The 22,286-nt window shown below is 43.4% G+C and overlaps 1 protein-coding gene across 4 annotated transcripts in view; it reads right to left on the bottom strand.

Annotated features, from left to right (window-relative positions):
* CDPF1 (cysteine rich DPF motif domain containing 1) overlaps positions 1-22,286 on the bottom strand; it is a 27,712-nt gene extending 5,426 nt beyond the window's left edge. The window contains exons 1-5 of one of the 4 annotated variants that reach the window (XM_068401472.1): positions 22,209-22,286; positions 21,784-21,926; positions 11,579-11,702; positions 9,217-9,328; positions 2,113-2,164 (exon numbers count right to left, since the gene is read on the bottom strand). In XM_068401472.1, coding sequence (XP_068257573.1) covers positions 2,113-2,164; positions 9,217-9,328; positions 11,579-11,702; positions 21,784-21,859 — 364 coding nt within the window. In that variant the 5' untranslated portion in view covers positions 21,860-21,926; positions 22,209-22,286. Of the gene's footprint in view, positions 1-2,112; positions 2,165-9,216; positions 9,329-11,578; positions 11,703-21,642; positions 21,927-22,208 lie in introns of those variants that run through there. The other 3 variants (XM_068401469.1, XM_068401470.1, XM_068401471.1) reach the window with 3 other exon arrangements.

Below are 22,286 nucleotides of genomic sequence, written 5' to 3'. Positions count from 1 at the left end.
ATCAGTATCATAGAGGTGTCCAATAATGAGAGTAGCTAAAAGAATTTAATTCAGCTAAGACAATTCAACTGAGATTTCATCCATTTAACCACCTTTACCTTGAATAAATGTACTCGCTGATTAAAACCAAAAAAACATAGATGGTACTAAAGGTTGAGCTGATGTCTCTTCTCTGAATTCTTGATGGTAAAGTAGAAAAGCTGTTGTGCACAAAGAAGGTATTTCCCTGCTCTTGAAATGGAATGACACTATGATCTGACATGTTTCGTTCACAGTTGATTTGGTTAGCAAGCATTACAGACCCAATATTTATTTTTCACCCAGTTAGCTTTAACCAGATGTTAGCTGTTGACGAGGAAGAACAAAACTGATGGAATAGTTTAATCTATTTGCAGTATAGAGTTTGGACAACTGGAAGAGCAGCTTATTAATGTACTATTCCTTTGCACTGCGGTGAGACTGAAGCCCATGGTTCTCCTGGCATGCTGATCACTAAATTCCAAATAGGATTTAATGGGTAAGCTGGAGCTAGTGTTGCTGATGAGGAGATTTAATATTCTTGGAGATTTAAGCATGAATAAAGACATAAGTTCAGATGGATTAGGACATCTTTTGGGGAGTAATGGACTCGATGAGTTTTACCTAAATAGTGACATTTTCCTCTTGCCTTTCTCGGGGGCTTGGCTTGGATATTTCTGTGTTTCTGTTCTTGCTTTTGTTTCCCATGTCACTATCTGGACTTCAGCAGTAGATTCAGCAGATGATTGTATCAAAATCACAATCAGCCTGCCTCTGTGCAACTTTCAAGCCCAAGGAACAACTTCTCTTCATCTATTGTCCTTTTCTGCACTGACTGCCAGGCCCCTTCATAGTCAGAGCTAGTGTGAGGCCTTGGTCACTGAAAGGCCCTGAAACTGGATTTCAGTTGCACAACCTCCAGAGCCTATTGTTTCTTGTCTCTTGGTATCTGTAATACTTTAAGCTGCCAATTAAAAATGGAAGATTAGAGTTTAAGTTTGCCCTGCTATTCTTGTTTGTGTTGCAAAACGGCACACAGCTCCCCCCACCTCCAGGTTAAGTTCATGGCTCCACAGCGATGGACACTGCACCACTGGTTTCTACTGGGCAGTGGCAAAGGAGGGGAGAGGCTTTTCCCCCGTTGTGCAGATGGGGAACTCTGATGTTAAGATGCAGCTCCTCACGGATATACAGGTGCTCAACCTGCATTCTTTTAGCCCAAATGAGTTGCCAACTTTTGCTATTCGGCCGATGGGACTTATACAAATCATGAATATGGAACCATTGCACATCTGGGTGCTGGGTCCATCTACCCTTAGTCCTACTCTGTCATGGGATTATTCAGCGTAGCTGTTGTTTTAAAGCCCTACAAATTACACTTATTATGTATAGTCAAGCCCTTCTTTGACCATTATCCTGACAGGGTTCTGGGTTTAATCGGGTAATTCTTTACTCTTTCATCCCTTCCATGACCAAGGCAGGAGGAACCCATTTCAATTTCAAACTTAATAGTCAAATTCAGGCAAAACTGAGCTGCCAAAGCATACTGCCAGAGTTTCTTTCTGTTTTCACATGGATCATGTCTGAAAGTAATACATACAGGGATATTATCTTTACCACACTTTTAAAAGAAACTCTATGTAAAGGAAGGGTTCTGCCTAACTATGCCCAGGACTGACCTCTCTTGACTGAAAGTTGAGTGGAAAGTAGCTGTAGTATTACGTTTATCAACTAATACCTACAATCATGTCCAAGATCAGTGTTTAGTCACCCTCTGCTCAGGTGAGCAATAAGGGATGAAACTTGCTCCCTTTCCTCCTTTCTTCTTCAAAAGCCACATCTTTTCTTTTCCTATGTTTAGTAAGTGTTTCAATAAAAAAGAAGTAACAGTTTTAAATGACTAATAGGGTCAGATTATATCATTTCCTCTCCCCTTTTCTCAAAGAGAAACAGGAACAAGGGCACTCGACCTTCCTAAGGACTTTTAAAAGCATTTTTATTATCTTCCTTTTTGTGGGGTTTTGATATGTTTTAAGATGTCACAGAAAAATCATTAGAATTATTTCTGGTTGGACTGGAAATAATAGCACTTACCAATACTCTGTGCTTTTATGGTTGGTTCAGTAGGGTGACTGGAGTAAATTAACTGAGCGAGAATTAAGAGAATATTTGAAGTGAGTTTATGACCATTATACAGAACAGTTGCTAAGTCTTTACTTTCATTGGCACAGCAACTATAAGGAAAAGACACTTCAGCTAGCATGGGTTGTCTCACGAAAAGCCTAAAATCTGATCTGTATCTAAGCCTCCTTAGATAGAAAAGCTAGCAAATTAAATCCAATCCCTTTGCCAAATCTAAGGTTGAAAAAGTCTTAATTTTGCCACAGGTTAGTCTAGTACTATTTTGCATTAACATAAAAATGAAAGCAACCTGTCACTGAAAACATTCCATCAAATTGGTCCAGCTTCTTTGCCAAAGAGGCCCAAGAGAGCATGATTTTCTTCAGCTTCAATTCTTATGTTATAACATTATGGAAACACTCGGTGCAGGGCTGAGTTGATCTACTTGGGTCAAGCACAAGCAGGAACCAAAACCAATCCACAGAGATATTATCCTAACTTTGGCGCTCTCTACTGCCTTGGATAAGTTTTTACTTCTCTGGACTTTTAATTTTCCCTAGATGAAAGAGAAATAGTATATGTTTACCTACTTCGTGGTGTGGTTGTTTAAAGCACTAATTAGCATTTCTGCAGATCTCTTTCAATGTTACCTAAGCAGTATTGCTAAATACATTTTGAAACCATAGTCATTTCTGTGATTCACTATCTGGCCTGGACAGTTTGGTAAGAAATGTATTCTCAATTATTTACAGTCAAGGTTTTTCTTTGAGTGATACCAATGGGGGAATCTTGAAGACTCAGATAACAACAAGTAAATGATTGACGTATTTCCACAATGGCCAAAATAGGCAGGAAAGTCAAAAAGATTAGAAGAGGCTTCTATTAGCTCACTGCTAATATGCTCTTACATTGTTATGCCCTAGATTAACTGAAACAATTATTAAATCTTTTAAAAGAAAAAGCCCCACCTTCATTCAGAAATGCACACTGTGTGGAAAGATACTGAGAGGCTGAAACTCTGTATTTCTGACAGATTTAACTGCCAGACTTGGAAATATCCATTGAATCCTTCATAAATTCAAGACAGTTCATTTGGGAATGAAAATAGCTAAATGTGCTCAAGTTTGCCCAAAATCCATCGGAGCTGCTAATCCTCTGCTGTTAAAAAGGAGGGATAAACCTGATATGTTTCAGGGCAGGAATCGAGCTCATAGGCCCAAACCATCTGACTAGCTGCACTTGCCTCTTCCTCTGGCTGTGCATGGGAGTGAGTCCATTACCAGCCAAGACAGGGACATTGTCACTAGGAAGATCTTGCTCACATGTGAACTTTGCCTCCACACAACTGGCTTGAGCTACTTGGCTCTGGAAACTTGAGCCCAGCTACTAGAGACATAACCAGAGACCCCTGGCTCTTCATCTGTCTCCCACACAGTCCTCAGGTAGTTCCAGAAAGGAAAAAAAAAAAAAAAATCTCAGTTGCAATCTCTAGTCTGACTGTTTGGTGATTTTCATTCATTTAAATGACAGAAGAGACTTCAGAAATAGGAAACAAACCTAATCAGGAGAGAGGTGTTATTGCACGCTCCTCTTAGGACAGTGGACCAAATCCATCCTTGGTGGATGCAAGTCAGAATAGCAGCCAAACTTGACCAAGCATGCCAATTTCCTTTTGGCTGTGCCTGTCCAACCCTCTAAATTTTGTCAGTGTAATTTGACCCTTTCTTTTGCTCAAGATAATTTCCTCAAGTCCCCACACAGAAACTTTCTGGCATTGGCACATGAGCTTTCTCAGTCGCCCAGATTATGTCATCTCATGTTCTGAGGAGGCCAGAGATGTTACTTTGTCTCACCAGAATTATAACTGGTCACCAAACACCATGAAAAAAAAATTCTACCTCTTCAGAAAGTCTTTAACAGATCTGTCTGTTTTAAAATTCCTGCTTCACAGAATCACAGAATCACAGAATCACAGAATGTTAGGGATTGGAAGGGACCTCGAAAGATCATCTAGTCCAATCCCCCTGCCGGGGCAGGATTGCCTAGACCATATCACACAGGAACGCGTCCAGGCGGGTTTTGAATGTCTCCAGAGAAGGAGACTCCACAACCTCTCTGGGCAGCCTGTTCCAGTGTTCGGTCACCCTCACCGTAAAGAAGTTTTTCCTCAAATTTAAGTGGAACCTCCTGTGTTCCAGCTTGCACCCATTGCCCCTTGTCCTGTCAAGGGATGTCACTGAGAAGAGCCTGGCTCCATCCTCTTGACACTTGCCCTTTACATATTTATAAACATTAATGAGGTCACCCCTCAGTCTCCTCTTCTCCAAGCTAAAGAGACCCAGCTCCCTCAGCCTCTCCTCATAAGGGAGATGTTCCACTCCCTTAATCATCTTCGTGGCTCTGCGCTGGACTCTCTCTAGCAGTTCCCTGTCCTTCTTGAACTGAGGGGCCCAGAACTGGACACAATACTCCAGATGCGGCCTCACCAGGGCAGAGTAGAGGGGGAGGAGAACCTCTCTTGACCTGCTGACCACACCCCTTCTAATACACCCCAGGATGCCATTGGCCTTCTTGGCCACAAGGGCACACTGCTGGCTCATGGTCATCCTGTTGTCCACTAGGACCCCCAGGTCTCTTTCCCCTACGCTGGTCTCCAACAGGTCTGCCCCCAACTTGTACTGGTACATGGGGTTGTTCTTGCCCAGATGCAGGACTCTACACTTGCCCTTGTTATATTTCATTAAATTTCTCCCCGCCCAACTCTCCAGCCTGTCCAGATCTCTCTGAATGGCTGCGCAGCCTTCCGGCGCGTTAGCCACTCCTCCCAGTTTTGTGTCATCAGCGAACTTGCTGACAGCGCACTCTAATCCCTCATCCAAGTCATTAATGAATATATTGAATAGAACTGGTCCCAGAACCGACCCTTGAGGGACTCCGCTAGACACAGACCTCCAACTGGACTCTGTCCCACTGACCACTACTCTCTGGCTTCTTTCCTTCAGCCAGTTCACAATCCACCTCACTACCCGATCATCCAGACCACACTTCCCCAGTTTAGCTGCGAGGATGCTGTGGGAGACCGTGTCAAACGCTTTACTGAAATCGAGATAGACCACATCCACAGCTTTACCATTATCTATCCACCGGGTAACATCCTCATAAAAGGCTATCAAGTTGGTTGAGCATGACTTCCCCTTGGTGAAGCCATGCTGAGTGCCCCTAATGATCCCCCTATCCTTGATGTGCCTAGAGACAGCACCAAGAACAAGTTGCTCCATCGCCTTTCCGGGGATGGAGGTGAGGCTGACCGGTCTATAGTTACCCGGGTCCTCCTTCTTGCCCTTTTTGAAGACTGGAGTGACACTCGCTTTCCTCCAGTCCTCAGGCACCTCTCCTGTTGCCCACGACTTAGCAAAGATGATGGAGAGTGGCCTAGCAATGACTTCCGCCAGCTCCCTCAGCACCCGCGGGTGCATCCCATCAGGGCCCATGGATTTATGGACGTCCAGGTTGCTTAATTGGTCCCTGACCCAGCCCTCATCAACCAAGACAGATTCCTCCTCTATCCTGACTTCTTCTGAGGCCTCAGGGGTCCGGGGCTCCTCAGGACAGCCTCCAACAGTATAGACAGAGGCAAAGAAGGCATTCAGTAAGTCCGCCTTCTTTTTATCCTCTGTCTCCAGGGCCCCCACCTCATTCATCAGTGGGCCTACATTGCCTCTAGTGTTGGCTTTACCTGCAATGTATTTGAAGAAGCCCTTTCTGTTGTCCTTGACCTCTCTTGCAAGCTTTAATTCCAAGGAGGCCTTAGCTTTCCTAGTTGCCTCCCTACATCCTCTGACAACAGACTTATATTCCTTCCAAGTGGCCAGCCCCTCCTTCCACGATCTGTACACCCTCTTCTTCCACTTGAGTTTGCCCAGCAGTTCCCTGTTCAACCATGCAGGTCTCCTGGTACCCTTCCTTGACTTCCTACCTGTTGGGATGCTCTGATCTTGAGCTCGGAAGAAGCAGTCCTTGAATGCTAACCAACTATCTTGGGCCCCCTTACCTTCTAGTACCCTGTCCCATGGGATTTCCCCTAGCGATTGCTTGAAAAGGCCAAAGTTGGCCCTCCTGAAGTTCAGGGTTGTGATTCTGCTAGCTATTCTGTTCCTGCCACATGAGATCCTGGACTCTACCATCTCATGGTCACTACAACCAAGGCTGCCCTCAACCTTCACCTCTTCAACCAGACCCTCCTTGTTAGTGAGGATCAGATCCAGCAGCGCTCCTCTCCTAGTTGGCTCATCCACCATTTGCATCAGAAAGTTATCATCAACGCACTGGAGGAACCTCCTGGACTGAGGATGGCTGGCTGAGTAGGCCTCCCAGCAAATATCAGGGTAGTTGAAACCCCCCACAACAACCAGGCCCTGTAATTGCGAGACTGCTCTCAGCTGCCTGTAGAAGGCCTCATCACCGTCCTCATCCTGATCCGGTGGCCTGTAATAGACACCCACAACAGTATCACCCCTGCCAGCCTGCCCCTTAATTCGCACCCACAAACTCTCAACTCGCTCCTGATCCGCCTCTGGACAGAACTCAATACATTCTAGCTGCTCACTCACATAAAGAGCAACTCCACCACCTCTCCTTAGCGGCCTGTCTTTCCTGAACAGGACATAGCCATCCATGACCACATTCCAGTCATGCGAGGCATCCCACCAAGTCTCTGTAATTGCCACTAGATCATAGCCCCCTGACCGAACACGGATTTCTAACTCCTCCTGCTTATTCCCCATGCTGCGTGCATTGGTGTACAGGCATTTCAGGGAGCGAGCTGAGCACACCGATTTCACCCCAGGGGGATGGGAGGCCTCCTGGTCTACCTCAACACTAGAGCGTTGCCCCAGTGGTGCAAGCCCAGCTACTACCCCATCCCCCTTCGAATCTAGTTTAAAGCTCTCCGAATGAGCCCTGCTAATTCCTGTCCCAGAACCCTTTTGCCCCTACGACATAAACCTTTCCCATGTATCACTGTCACGCCTGTTGTCTTATAAAACCAGCCATTATCAAAGAACCCAAAGCCCTGCCTGTAGCACCAGTCTCGTAGCCAGGCGTTAATAGAGAGAATCCTACTATTCCATCCCACGTCATCACCCGAAAATGGAAGGAGGGAGGAGAAAACAACTTGTGCTCCAGACTCTTTCACCTGGTTTGTCCTGGTTTGTGCTTGTCCTGGTTTGGCCTAAAACAGACCAATTTTCCTTTCAGTGATCTTTACTTTCAGCTAAGTCTCTTCTAAGTAACTGCACTTTCTGAAACTAACTGCCTGTTTTGCAGACAGTGTCTGCTTCTAGGACTGATAGCGCTCAAAGTTTATAGTTATCACTGAGGCACCAGTAGGGATGTTATGCAGAAAGGCTCTTGCTGTACTTATTCTTAGAGAAACCAAGGTCACTGCTAAATTCCTCACTGATTACAAGTGAAGAGCCACAGAAGGATCGCACCTGCAGGGAGGAGCGGACAGGACAGGTGACCCAAAATTGACCAACAAGGTATTCCATCCCATACATGTCATTCTCAATATAAAGCAGGGGGATCACGAGGGTCTCGGCTCTTCTTCTATGGCCGGTGTCCAACGAGGACTCTGTCCGTTTTCCTGCTGCCCCCGATCCTGATCTGTGCATCCCTGAATCCAGTTCCCATCCGTTGCTGGGCCCAGCCTGGGCCTTCCCGGAGCCTGCCCTGCAGTGCTGGTGGTGACATGACCGACATGGGGGGAGCTCGATCTTGGTTTTGTATATATTTGTATATATTTAATTATTTCCATCATTATTATTATTCTCTTTTATATTGTTATAGTTTATTAAAGCTGTTTGAACTTTCCAACCCATAAGTCTCTCTCCCTTTTCCCTTTCCCTTCCCCTTCTGGCAGGGGGAGGAGGGTTAATAGAGAGCGTCTGCCACGGGTTTAATAGCCAGCCCAGCCTTAAACTGTGACACTGCTACTATCTACTTTCAGTAAGGATCATGTCACTGGAGCTGGCCCCTAACCACTGCAATTAAAGAATAGGCTGAAAAGGTTGCATTTGAAACTGCTAAAGATGACACTGAAGACCAAGGTGTGCTCTCAACATGCTATTAGCTGCACTCTAGATTTAAGTACGTTACTCTAGGATAGCAAACAACCACTTTGAAAGAGAAGGCCAGGATCTGGCTGCTGTTCGGGCAATGGTGCCTGGTATAACAAATACATGCCGTTGTCTGTGTAAGCAATCAGGTGACGTCTCCTCATGGGCTGAGTCATGCGTGAGCCCTGACTACTGCATGAGTCCCGAGTCTCCTTATACCACAGAACTGGCTTGCTGAGGAAAAGGAGTGGAACTTAAGTTTTCTCCATTCATTGTACTGCCTCAAAGAAGCACAGTACAGCCTCCAGACACTGATAATTGTGTAATAACTTGTCTTCATTTTTGCTTTGAACTCACAGCAAACAAAGGGATCAGTTCTGCACTGAGGAGAAGGAATTAAGACAACTGTAATTTCACACCATCTTTCTGGACCCCACTCAGATTTCATAGCTTTAAGGTTGCCTACCAGCTGCTACTCAAATTCATTCTTCTTCAGAGAGCTATTATAGCATTGCACAACTCCCCTCCCTGCTCACTTTCTACATTAGCTTTCACAAATAGGATGGCAGCCCTGTGCTGTGGATGTAAACCTAACAATCCATGGATGTTTATATTTCCTTTATGGGAAAAAAAATCTACTGTTGGTATAGTATGATCTACTGAACCTTAAAGGTCTTAAAGTGATTCTCCCTTGCATTTTCTTGTGCTGAGACACTGGAAAAGAGTACTCATTGTGTTTGTGAGGCTGGACTGTGCTCATCTGTAAATAGAACACTTAAAAGTTGCTGATCATTTTTATTTAATGCAAAGAGCTTTATCTGGGGAAATCAACAAGAACATACAATTAGCTTGCCTTAAAAACAGGCTGTTTGGGGTTTTGCTGTTTGGTCTTTCTCTAACAGGTCACCAGGACTAGAACAAAAAGAAATGATTGAGGAAGCTTGTTTTGCTTGTTACTTACTGTACCAACACACACTGATCTGGTACACAAACTGCAGTGAGACCCAAGGATGAGGAATTTGTCCTTGTCAGGGATGAAAGGATCCTTCATGACATAGCTTTCTTCCAAAAGCCTGTAAGAGAGTAATTTCAGGCGTTTAAGGGTAGATTTCACAGTATGGGAGAGTTGAAATGGGGAAGTTGTGGAGGCTGAAAAGGTATCAGCCCTTTCTACTTGATTTGCAGGCCTGGTGTTGTACGTGAGGCAATGTAGCAGCTATGCAGCTCCCTTCCTCTTCAAAACCAACATGGTGGCTGCCTTCAGTCCTATACTGCACTTTCTATCTGTCTTCCAAAATTATGGCAATTGGTGATCACCTCAACGTTGTCTTACTAGGTTTTTCTCAGTGCTCCACCTTGAAGTATTTTTTATCTTCCATTTTTATGTCAGGCTCTCCTTCATATGGCCAACTTCAGCACCTTGTCAAGTTATCATTTAAATTGTACAGCTTTTAATTATAAGTTCTCTTCCAAAGCTGTGTGCATGTGAGTATAAAACAAAAAGTTTTTACTGCTCTTAGTTATCTCACTGCTGTAAAGCTAAGGTTCGCACCTCTTGCAAGCAAGAGCTACTAGCACAGAACAATACAATGACCTGAATTAGGCTTACTTTAAGTCAGAGACTGTACTGTTTGCTTCAGGGTATTAAGGGAGTAGATTTATTAATAATCTGGCAACCTGCTTGGGAAAGACTAAGGCCTTATTCTTCCTGGAAGCTCCTAGCAAAATATTACAGAAGTCAGTTGGGTGTCTGCCTGCACAGGGCACCCTGCAAGGCTGGCTTATTTTTGGCCTTAAATCAAACTTACATTCTGTAGTAATATGGAGTACAATACATATTTTAAAAGTATTCTGTTAACTCATACTGCCTTCTCATTTTCTACATACATACATACGCGTGCACACACACACACACACGTATGTGTGCATCTGAGTGTGCATCCTTTCCTTTTCTTCTCTACTCAAACAAAAAAATGGTATGTCTCAAGCCTTCCACTGTTAGGAAAGATCAGGCATCTTAACATGGCAGATCACCTTGTCACCTTGTCTCCTCATGTACAAAGACTGGATTACGTTTGCAAAGCTACCCTTACAAGGTTCACAGTCTTAATGTAGTCATCATCAGTGCAGAGACCTGGCCATTGTACAAGCGTTCATGTCTGGCATATGTTTCCTGCAGCGCTGCATTTAGAATGTGTGCGTAGACCAGAAAGTAAGCCAATACAGGCAGTGTGCAAAGCTATTTCTTGCATGCATGTACAGAAGTGTTATGTTTCAGCATTCTTCTTTTGCTTTTTGAACCTCAGCAATACAAATAAAGTTGAGATGTTAACACTGAGCTTGGATAACCTGAAGTTAAGATTCATGTTCAGCTTTGATTCAGACTCTTTACGAATGGACCTGATCAAAGGTGAGCCATTGCTCTGCTGAATAGAAGAGAGAAAACCAGTAGCACCATGGGATTTGGAATGATAAAAATACAGCTGCCCAAGGAAAACAGATCTGGTCTTAGCCCAAGCAGGTGGTGATCAACAGCTGTTTCCATTATAGAAGAAACTGAGCAGTCTTAGTGAGGTGAAATACTGAGTACATGTCTGACTTCCAGATCCAGTGAGTTCCTGACCATGTTTGCCTGATGGATTCATTGACCGCGATGGCTTCAACAGAGCTACTCGCACATTTAAAGCTAAATGCTTTGTTTTATGGGGAGTTTAATGTCTGCAGACAAAGTCATAACTGCATAGTTTCTGGTCAAACTATCCCTACTTGGCAGAGACGGAAAAGGCTTCAGTCTCCTAAAATGTAAATATGTACTAAATTTCCACACACAATCTGCCAAAGAATTGTCTAATTCATGCAAAAAAGCATTGCTGTTCAAAATTTCACGCCATGTCAAACAGCTCTTAAAAAGTGGTTTTACCATATGTATTATTTAATTCATGCTGTGTTTACATGTTGCCCAGCTGACACAGCTGTGAGTAAAGGGCTATTCCCAGAAATGTTAGGCTGACAGTCAACAGTATTCTAGTAAAAAAAATATGGTAAATAGTAGGGTGGCCAGCGGGGTTAGGAAATAGGTTAAATACAAATCTTTGCATGTATTGAAGCAGGATGGGAAAGTTGATTTTTGTCTTTGCTATCGATGCCAACAATTTTTAATATTTCTTCCCTTTGGAAAAAGAAGGTCACTGTAAGTACCAAGCCTCATATTTAGGGGCAATATGGCATGTTATTGGGTTCATGCAGTGCACATCCTTCCACAGTACAAGGCTTCTAATGCTCATAGTATAAATGAAGTCTGTAATATGAAAGACAGTACTTACACAATAGAGCGCGTGTTTGGTGGCTTCTGGCCATAGTACATATACGGAGCTGTTAAGCCACATAGCTGACATTTGAACTCTCCTGTAGGCTGAGTTTCTTTGGGAGCATCCATCTTTAAGCTACCTACAAGAAACACAAAAATCTTTTAGCTCCAAAATGCAGTACTGGGAACACGCCTGCAAGAAGATTCAACTGATGTGGGACATCTGGCTATGCAAATTAAAATCCAAAGGAAAATTGACTGTTGCAAACCTTGATTAGTAAATCTTTTCTCCCAAATCAAGTTGGTTTCCCACGTCCCAGTTAAATTTCAAAATTCCTTAGATAGGTTTAGAAATTGCAGCCTATGAGCCTAATTATAAAAGTTCACCTATTAATTTAGAACTTGATCCAAAAAAGAATTTACATAACAAAGTATTTGGCTATGACTGGAAAACCCTTTGCTCAACTGAGTCCTGTGTTCCCTAAGCACTTTCCAGGAAACAACTCCCTGTCTGCTGTGCAGAATCCCAATCCAGTTCTGCAATACCTGTCTCCTCCCATAAACTGCACATGAAGCCAAGAAAAGGTTTGGGAGCCCGCTCGGGAGGCAGGTGGCAGAAAGGTAGGTGTTGCAATGATTTACTGTGTCTTTTTCTTTGCTTCTGGTTCACCTTCGAATAGAGTTTTGGGAGCTTAACCCTGGCTCCCTGTTCTTATCTGGCTTCCCGTGGCAATGAGGCTGATGTAATCACCCTGTGCCTAGATAGAGTGTTGGCCCATTCAAGCCATGCAGGACAGAGGAGGACGTACCTTCAGAAAAGCTGAGGTCCTATAACTTTTATGAAAATAGGCAGAAGAGGGAGAGTCTGCTTTATCCTCATGGAGGATACCCATATATTTCTATAAATCAGAGAATCTGCACATATTGTCCATCTGTCTGAAAGATTTCAGACACTCGTTACAAAGGCGTAGCGGTTAGTCATGGGATATAAAACATAGGAAGCCATGCTTCATCAGCTTTGGTGCTTACAAGATGACTTGCTTAAAATCTTGGCCATTGATTTACATTTGGGAGCTTATCCTTCACTGATACCACTTTAGTTGAGAGTCACACCCTGAGTTTTTCAAAAAGCATGGCGTCGCAAGTATGCTTTTAGGACTGATTTTTGGTATGTGTGCACAATCAGATCAAACACAGCTAACCATGTGCGTGCCCAAAAATGGCACGAATCCATGAATGAAATGTGATCGCTTGTTTGCAAATTGGGTATCTTCGCTCACCTGCACCACTCGACACATTCACCTTGCAGTCAGCAACAAAACTCAAGCTTTTAGCTAAAACCCCTCCTGCTGCAAGCCTGTCAGCTTTTTTAAGTGAGGTGGAGCTGGCATCGAGCTGTTAGGAAGGTGAGCCCTAGGAGCTTGGACTTGGGCAATATCTCAGCAGTTAGATTGTGTGTGCTCACAGCTGAGCAGACATACAGCCTGCCAAAGGACAGCAGGTCATTCCCACTCTTCTGGCTTTGCAGCCATACCCTTCCCCTGCAGAGCTGATTTAGTTCACTAAGGCCATGTCTCATTTATATTTTAGCTCAGCTCAGGGGTCTTCTTTGGGAACAAATTGCCTGACTGTCCCCGCTTACCACACTTGGTTTGCATCACAGAGCAGTCTTGAAGTACACAAACCGGACAGTTTCAGATGAAACTAAACTGAAAGATGTACTCCAGAAGCACACCTAATACACTCCAACTTGATTCCCCAACTAATGGCCATGCAGTCTACTGGCTAGGACCAGAGATAATCTGAAATACCCTGAAACACAGAGAGTGGACAGCTGGTATCCAGCGTCAAACACCTTGGTCTATGCTTTTACTCTTACTGCATCACACTACTTACTAATGAAGTAACAAATAAAAGAACTATTTTTTTTGTTGTTGTTCCAATGTCTCTTTATTTCTTGTTTTAGGGAACTAAATTGGCTTGCAGAGGAATCCAACAACTGCTAACAGCTGGTAACAAGGTAAGAGGCAAAACTGCACAGCCAGAAGAAAGGGAGGGCTGAGATGAGGGACCTGTATTTCCCTCTTTCAATGACAGTAAGCTGCTGTTTCTGCTCACCCTATGTGGTGAAACTGAATCCTTAGAGACATATGCTGCTAAGGTGAATTAGGGGCAAGGTGAAACAGAGTTGTGACTACTTGTCATCTAATGTTCCAGAAGAACAGGGAGCCCCAAGATCCTCAGAGGTTACAGAGGCTTCATAACAGACACCCAGTTCAGAAAGCCCTAGCCTGTTAAATCCTGAAACTTAATTTTGGGAATAATCTCCCTTACGCCATCATTTCTTCACCACCAGCGTTTCCGCTGCCATTCCTGGCATTTCAGTAATACAGGGAGTTCTTCAAATGTAAGACAAATAGGGATGGGTGCTGGTTTAATAAATAAATCCAACTCATGAATTCCTTAGGCAGCTACATTTTTTTCGAAAGTGATGTAACCCTTAAATATCATGTATTTTCCCTACCTCACAGGGATGCTTGAGAGAATTTAATTAACTGAAGTGCTTTCAGATTTTTCAGTTAGATATAAGGCATGTACATGCTACCTATTTCTCCCTGTATATTAAAACTGGGATTCTTCAAACTATACACAAACTCAACTAAGTCTGCTTTTTGAACCCTGCATTTTAGGATTACCAGGTAAGTCCCCCAAACATACCTAAATTTACCTTTTCTGTAGGAGGTCAGTAGCAATAGCAAGACACCCACCTGTCTAAATGAGATTCAGTCCAGAACCTTGCATGAAATTTTTTGTAATCAATCTTTTTTAAAAAGGGGAAATAATTAACCCTGCAGAGGTAGAGTATGGAAAGTCACTTTTATCAAATAGAGAAGACTATCATGGTGATCTTTTCTTTAAAATAATGCAAAACACTAAGAACAACAACAACAACAACAAAAGAGTATTTATGGCAGTGAGGATCATCGACTTTGGTATGAATGTGTCCTGATTCCAAGTCAAAATAACAGCCCTGGGTTCAGGGCTCAAGTACGTTAGATATAGAAACACCTGCTCTCTTATAGACCATTGGCATGTAGAACAGAATCTGTTCAGTGACTACCACTGGGAAGGAATGATATCTATGTACAAACAGATTTTTGGCTATGCCAGTTGAAAAGCATATGATCCTGCCTGCAAGGCACAGATGAATTTATGATTCTTTCCATTTTACTCCCAGCTTACAAGTTACTGCTATCAGCTGTACCAAGCCTTATTTCACTGGGAACATCACTTGTCCTGAGAGTTTGTCTACACAACAGCACTTGGGAAAGTTAAGGTCACTAACTCAAGGTGTGAAGTTAATGAATGCACAGATTTCAGAGTGAATGCTCCCATTCAGAAGTAAAGTTTTCTATATAACAAAGCAAAGCCATTTTCCTTCTGAAGAAAGAAATTTAATGGCAAATGGAATAAGCTTTTAGTTTATGCATGTGCTTCACACCTTTAGTCTAAACCACCAAGCAGACAAGTCCTTAGATGCGCTCTCTCACAAAGCTTCTAGTACTTCCAAAAAGCTCATATGCAATTAAAAGAACTGTATCTTTATGTCAGATAGCAAATGCACAGAAGCAATTCTGGGATAAAACCACAGTCAAGACAGGCATTGGTTTATCACAAAGTAAGCTCATTGGTTTGGCCCTTTACACCATTTTAGCAAGATGCCTGATACGACAACTATGACAAGGTGTCTGCCTCCCTTCCGAGCAGACATAGGAAGCATGAGTGAGAACTCGTTTCTCTTGAGCATACGAACAGCAGGATGAAGGATCTCTTGAGGAGATAAAAGTCTAGGGTGCTAATTTCTTCATAATGATGACAGGCAAATTTGGGACCTCAAGTGACTCAAATCATCACCAGTGCTACCACTGGCTTTTTCTCTTTTCCTTGAAAATTTTTGAAGCAGCACCATGTCCCAGTAACATGTCAAATATCTGGCTGGCTTGTATGTACTGAAGAAGTCTTTTAGAACAGCTTGTTTAGAACTGAATTCTGCACAAGCGTTTGCCATTTTGGCTGGAAGCTGCAAGGTACTTAGATACATACTTACTTTAAGCATATGCATAGCTCTTCTGAAAAGAACCCTGCTACCCACACATGCTTGATTATGAAGCAAACACCGAACTAGCATGCTCAGCAGAAACCTGCCAAGTCAAGCCCAGAATGCTGCAGGACATGTGTGAGGTTGGCCCACGTGTCATGGTGAAAGATAAAAGCACACAGATTTGAATGCCATACTAAGGAAATAATTGAAGTAAAATAAAGGTGCAGGTTAGATAGCAGTGCTATAAGAGTGTTTCTCCATGCTGTGACTGATACGTGATATGGATGTGGGGAAACGGCTCTCAGTGTGGTTCTCTAGGGACTCCTAAAAGCTTCAGGGCAGTTCTGCTCGGAGCATTCTGCTAACAGGCCTGGAAAGCATGCCAGAAATAATAAATCACCATTAAATTGTCAGGGTCAGTGGCAAAGTAGTGGCACAGATAAGTAATCTGATTTTCTTTGCTTCAAACCTCATTAGCACAAGTCTTTACAATGCATAGGTTAAGCCCCTCTTAATACTCCACAGAAGACTCATGTATTTCTGAGTCACTGATAAACCAGAGAAACTATACAAGAAACAAACTGCCTACAAACAGATGTAGACTTTGATTTGAAAGGATGTAAGAGAAAACCAACAGTGACACACCTTTAATCCTCTCCAATTAAGCCCTTGTTTCTTTTCCCTGCCAAGATTTTCCTGCAGTATCCACTGTTGATGATGATGACCTATTAAAATATTCACAGCTTGATTCTCTATGGGAAGGAATGCTCTCTAATAGAAGGGTAGGAGCCACTGAGTTCATAGCCTGGTAAATGCCAAGTTATTTTGCAGTGTTTCATGTGATATAAATTTAAATACACTTCAGCACCAGGAATGCACTCATCTCCTTCAGAAAAATGATCTGTTGCCTAATTGCTCAGGTAATAGATGGAACAGCAGAACCTTCTTACTTGCTAGTTAATCCCCAGGTGAACAACTCGCTCCCTCCAGTTCCTTCATGTTATTGCCCCAAAGGCATGTTTAGGTCACCTGTTGGCTGCCTTCCTGCTCTTCCTTTCAGGTGACTTACCTTGGGTTCAGCGTTACAAATTAGGCCAGGAATGCAATTTCACCAAGCATGGCTATTTGGAACTTTTACCCTTATTACCTCTCCCAAAGATCACTTGATTGAATTAAACCTTGACTTGTTGCAGCAACTTCTCCCTTCAGGCCAGGGGGATTGTGCTGGTATTGCTATGCTCTCTCTGCTCTGAAGGAACTGAGATCACTGCAGCACACAGGCTTCCCTCTAAGTATGGGTCATATAGCAAGCCCCAAGCCTTGCCTTTTAATGACAGCTTATGTGAATTCCCCGTGGCAGTAGGATAAACAGCCTAGGTGGTCATAGATGTGAAAGTGAGCATGTTTTCTGAACAGTTGTAGGCAATGTTTGAACAGGGTGTGTTAGAAGAAAGAAAGGAGTAATACAGACAAGCAAATCAAAACTCTTCCTTAGGTAAAAAGGTTTTACGAACACAAGATGATTCTCAGAAAGGCATCTCTTGGTAAGAAGCGTGATTTAACAAAGCTGAGAAACCAACACTTAAAAAAATCTAGCCCAAGTACTCCTTACTTGAATGTGGCAGGCAGCCAGCTCTGAATTACACAGAATTTAATAGAGAAGAATCTCAAATTAGGTGAGAATTTAACAGCTTCACACAGGAATGCTGCAACAAGGCACCGATTAACCGGTACATACCACTGTCCTCTAGCGTTCACATCAGCTCTGTACAGCCTCGGTGAATGGCAGTATCACCGTTACTAGCTGCAGGGAATTGTCGTTTCTGCACCTCAGCTGGTTACAGTGACTCAGTTGTAAAACCCCAGCTAAGTGGATCACACAGTCAGAGGGAATGATAGAATAAAACAAAAGCAAGCTGCCCGAGCATGCATGGTAGAGGCCACCTCCATGTCTGGTTGCAGAGGCACAGTGAATGGTGGATCTCTTTGCTGTGTAACAGAACAAACAATCCTGACAGAGAAAGGAGAACTACAGTATCTATCATTAGTTCTTCCTTTCCTTCCCCCCAGAATTAATCTATGGTCATACTGGTTTTCTGCTCAATCCTCCTCATTCCGCTTTCTTCTCCTTCTCTTCCAACAGGCTTTCCTAAGCAGAGTACAAAGCTTATCACATCATCATCCATGATGCCATTCTAACATTCTATACGTAAAATGGCCTAAAATTAAAGGAAGGCAAAACAAGCTCCTGGAGAGGAGGTAACACAGGAGATCCAAACACTGAAGTGTTCACTGAAGTGAACATCAGTTCTGGATTACAGTTATTCCTTGCCAAAATGAGGAAACCAGGCCTGAGGTCTGATTTCATTAAATCTCCCTTCTGATATAGCCACAATATATAAGCATGCTATGGCCATAGGTTACCTGCTACCCTGAACTGATTTTGTCTTCTTTCCAAACTGTAGCTCCCTATTATAGCTTTGTTAGATAAATATCCATACTGGAGAAGAGTAAGATGGTAAGGCTTTAATATGCGATGATGATTCCTTTGAAGTTGTCCTTTCAGAAAAGTAACAGAGGGCTACACATGTACCATTGAAAGTATCAGCTTGGTTAAGCAATCTAAACTTAGTCCAACACTTTCCAACAGAGTCTAAAAATAAGAACATCAAGATTTTATAGAAATACACAAGGAGAGGCTAACACAGTGTTTCAGGAAATAAGACACTGCAACTTGACATAATCCTGAAAGAAATAAATATAGCTTTGGTGATATATCTCCCTAGAGAAAGCAAAGTTGGTACTGGAAGGAAATACTCAGCCCCCACTATGTGGGGTTGCATGTTACAACGCCCTTGCTGTGACAGCCAGTGCCCACTTTCCCCTGCGAATAGAAAGTTGTTTGACATTAATATACTTGGAGAAGAGAATTTTTTCCAGTAAAATGTGACTGAGGCTCTCGTTTGTTAGGACTGAGCTCAAGTTGAGGACTGCATAACGAAGTAAAGCAAAACCTTCAAAAAAAAAACCCCACAAAACTACTGGAGGGGTGGGGGTATGGAGTAGAGTGTCATCTTCAAGAAAGCCTACAAATAAAGACCTGTACCTACTACACCTATACCTTCTCATGCACGTAGCCCCACACACCGTCTTACAGGCATGCCCGTTTCCTCTGAAAGACATGTTCCTCAAGTTTTGTATCCCAGCTATTGTGAACAGCGAGCACAAGAAAACACCAAAGAGAGGTATTTCCAGCATGTTTGAGAAAGCAAAGAAGTCCACTGTCACTCAACCCCTACAAAGCTTTCTTTTCCAGGGCATTTGCTAGGACTTCTGTCACAAGCATTTACAAATAGGTGCCTTGTTTCACACCTTCACGTGGAGGTCATTTTGGTTTTGCCCCTTTGATTATAGAGGACATTAGTACTCCAGTCAGGGACTAGCATCTTCAAGACTTCCTTACACATATGGTAAATTCCTGTTTTCTAACCATGAAGCAATACGAAATAATGTGAATTCAGCCAGGCACAAACACCGTGAATTTTTAGCACATTTTCAGGTTGGTCTGTTTGCTCCTCTCAGAAAGGCTTTGCTTCCCAACCAGTACATGGATTACTCTGCCTAAAAAATATGCAGGTACTAAGGCTGCACTTCTTTCAACACTTCATACTCTCATTAAATAGGGTATCAAGGCACATATACAAGAACCACATCCATAATTTTCTGTAGGACACAGAGGAATGATACTTATTCTTAGCCAGCTGGAGACGTATTTTACCATAGACAGCCAGGCCATTTCTTTTGTGCACGCTCTGCAGTCTGCACAGCCCGTTCTCCAGAGCATGTGTGCTTATGCTCTTTCCTTACAGAAGTTCTTTTGGACAAATTTACTTCTCTGTAAAAACAGGAGGAAGGCGGGTTTTTCACATGTGACAAATTTAATCATGGATGGAGACATGTGAATCCTAGAAGTCCCTAAAACCAGAGTGGACTGCTCCTACTGGGACATATGCTAGGAGGGCAGGCATGCAGTTCTGTCTTTTTGCCCAAGAAGCTCAAAATCCAGTGAGAATTAGCAGCATCCTCAATGTGTCACAGACACTTAAGTAACTTTCCTTTGGCTTCAGATCTCTGTTCAGCAAGCGTAGATGGGTCTGAATAGGATTTCACTGACGTCCGAGAGAAAAGTGTGGACTGCAGAGTGAAGCTAATTAAGCATCAGAGTTGATGAGGTCTGGATAGAAATTTTCTACACCCTATGTTTACATCAAGAGTTTGTAAAAGTCCTGGCTATAGCTATAGATATAGATAGATAGGGCTTAAGAACGCTGTGATGTGTGTTACAGATTTAAATGCATGTTTCCTTTTTGCACATATACACACCACTAAGTGTGGTTAATTAGTAATAACTTTACTCAGTGTTAGGAAAGTTATGGCTAAATAAATGAACAGGTAGGGAAGAAGGCTTAGTGGAAAATTATTATGGTATGTGGTTAGAAGAAGACTCTACAGAAGGCAGCATGGTTCATGTGTTAGCTGGCCAGTAAAAAACAATACAGAAAGAGCAGGTGAAAAATACTTTCACCAGCCATTGAGAAAAGAAACAACAAAGCACTCACTGACCCCCTCTTGCTTTATCCTGGCCTAGAGCAAAACAAAAACAAAAAAACCCCAAACCATTGCAATCACATAGCTAACTAATTTCTTTCTTAATCCAAATCTCAGATCTGTGCTTATCTACTGAGAGTTTTGGGCCTCCACTGCTTTTTTGGTTTATTGACTTTTGTGCCAGTAAAAGCACTGCTTTAGCAAACAGGCCAGTGCAAAGGTAGTGTACAGGCTAGAAAGTTTAGCATCTCAACAAGCCTGGCGAGAAAAGCCCCATTCCAAGTCAGGTTAACAGTGAAATCCAAATCTTTTCCTACCATTATCATAAAATAAAAACCTTCTTTGGTCAGAACACCTCCCGGTAACCCCAGATTGGTGTGTCTGTGCAGAGTAAAACTTTCGGGGGATCCTCCACTGTTGTTGATGCAACCTTGTTGTATCTGTAGAGATCACAGATGTGCATCTTGACTCCATTTAAGGCAAGACAAAGTGAGACAAGATACAAAGTAACGCTCTCATTACAACAGCTACTTTGCCTGGCAAACTTCTCCCTTTACATGGGAAATTAAGACATAAGGAAAACATTTTTGACATGGGATCCAGAAGCATGAAGGTCTTGAATTTTGTTTATATAAAACATACCATTTCAATTGTAAGGATATAGTTAAAGTAGTGCAACATTTTCATGTTATAATTAGTTATGATGACAAAAAGGGGTTCATATCAATACAACTTGTAAACTATAACAATCAAGGGAAATTAATCAGCATACGGTATCTTTGCATTGGTATACTTCTAGTGGTGCCTCCGAGGTGGTATACTGGTAACATTACAGCAGGGGAAAAACCCTAACTGAAAAAAAAATTAACCAATGCACAAACCCATAAGTACTGGTATAACTAACTGCTACTACATAAATTCAATTCTTTGACTCGTAGATGCTGTGATCCCAACACCACCTTGTTCAGGTGCAACCTCATACTGGAAATTCCTACATATGACTGGAAAAAAAGGTTTCCCCTAAGTTCCCTAGACTCCTTAAAGCTCCTTCTTTGTGTATGTCCAAAAACAGTGCCCTCAAACAGCTCGGAACTTCCCTGGAATCCTCTCCCCAGTCCCCTTTGAGGCTGCATCATGTAGCTCCAACCTCAATTCATAAAGTTCCTCAGAAAAAGCAAGCTGTGGCCACTACGTTCTATTAAACAAAGAATATACTTTATATTAAAACCCTTGCATAGAAAAAAAAAAAAATCAAAATCAAACTTTGGCTCCAGAGCCAGAGTCACGAGTGTCTCCTGTGAAGCAGTGACCCTGGTCAGCAGGCCGCTCTCAGGAGGCTCGTGCTCTCTCTTGACCTACACTCTTCTCACATTTGCTTCTGCAGTTTGAAGGGGACGGTCCCTCCACTCAGCGTGTGAGTCAGGCACTCTGGAGGCGGGAAGCGCAGGTTTTGCAGATTTTCAACCTTTCCCACTCCAAGCAAAGCAGGGGTTTGAACTCCGCTCTCCCACCTCTGCAGCAAGGCTTCGTCGACTCGCTGTCTTCTGTGATGGAGAAGCCCTGTGCTCTGCCTCCGCCGCAACACATGAGCCCGTCTGGCTCCTGCCCCGAAGAGGGCTGTGACCGCCCGTCTTCCAGAGAGAGATCCCGGCTGCTAACGAGAAAAGCAAATCCTTTTTCAGATCCCAGACACACTGTCTGCTGAGGAGAGATTAAAGATCCATTCATGCCCACACCCCTTTATTAGCAATAATATCATCTCTCAGCGGGATTTGTTCCCGGCGAGCTCGGGTTGCCCGCGCGGCCCCCGCACCGGGGCCCGGTTGCCACAAGGGCCCGGCCCTCAGCCCCGCTCTCCCCATTCCCGCGGGAAGGCCGCAGCCTGGTTCAGCCAGAGCCACCCGACCCCCGCCCACCCGAACTGCGCGGCACCCACCAGGGCCGCCGCGGCCACCCCTCCACCACGCGCGGCGACGGGCGGGTGGCTACGGGGCCACTTCCGGCCCTCCCGGCC

The sequence above is a fragment of the Nyctibius grandis genome, chromosome 5 (genome assembly GCF_013368605.1).
Source record: "Nyctibius grandis isolate bNycGra1 chromosome 5, bNycGra1.pri, whole genome shotgun sequence".
In the NCBI taxonomy this organism is placed as follows: domain Eukaryota; kingdom Metazoa; phylum Chordata; class Aves; order Nyctibiiformes; family Nyctibiidae; genus Nyctibius; species Nyctibius grandis.
The sequence above is the reverse complement of the archived record's forward strand: the minus strand, read 5'-3'. Positions and strand labels throughout refer to the sequence as shown.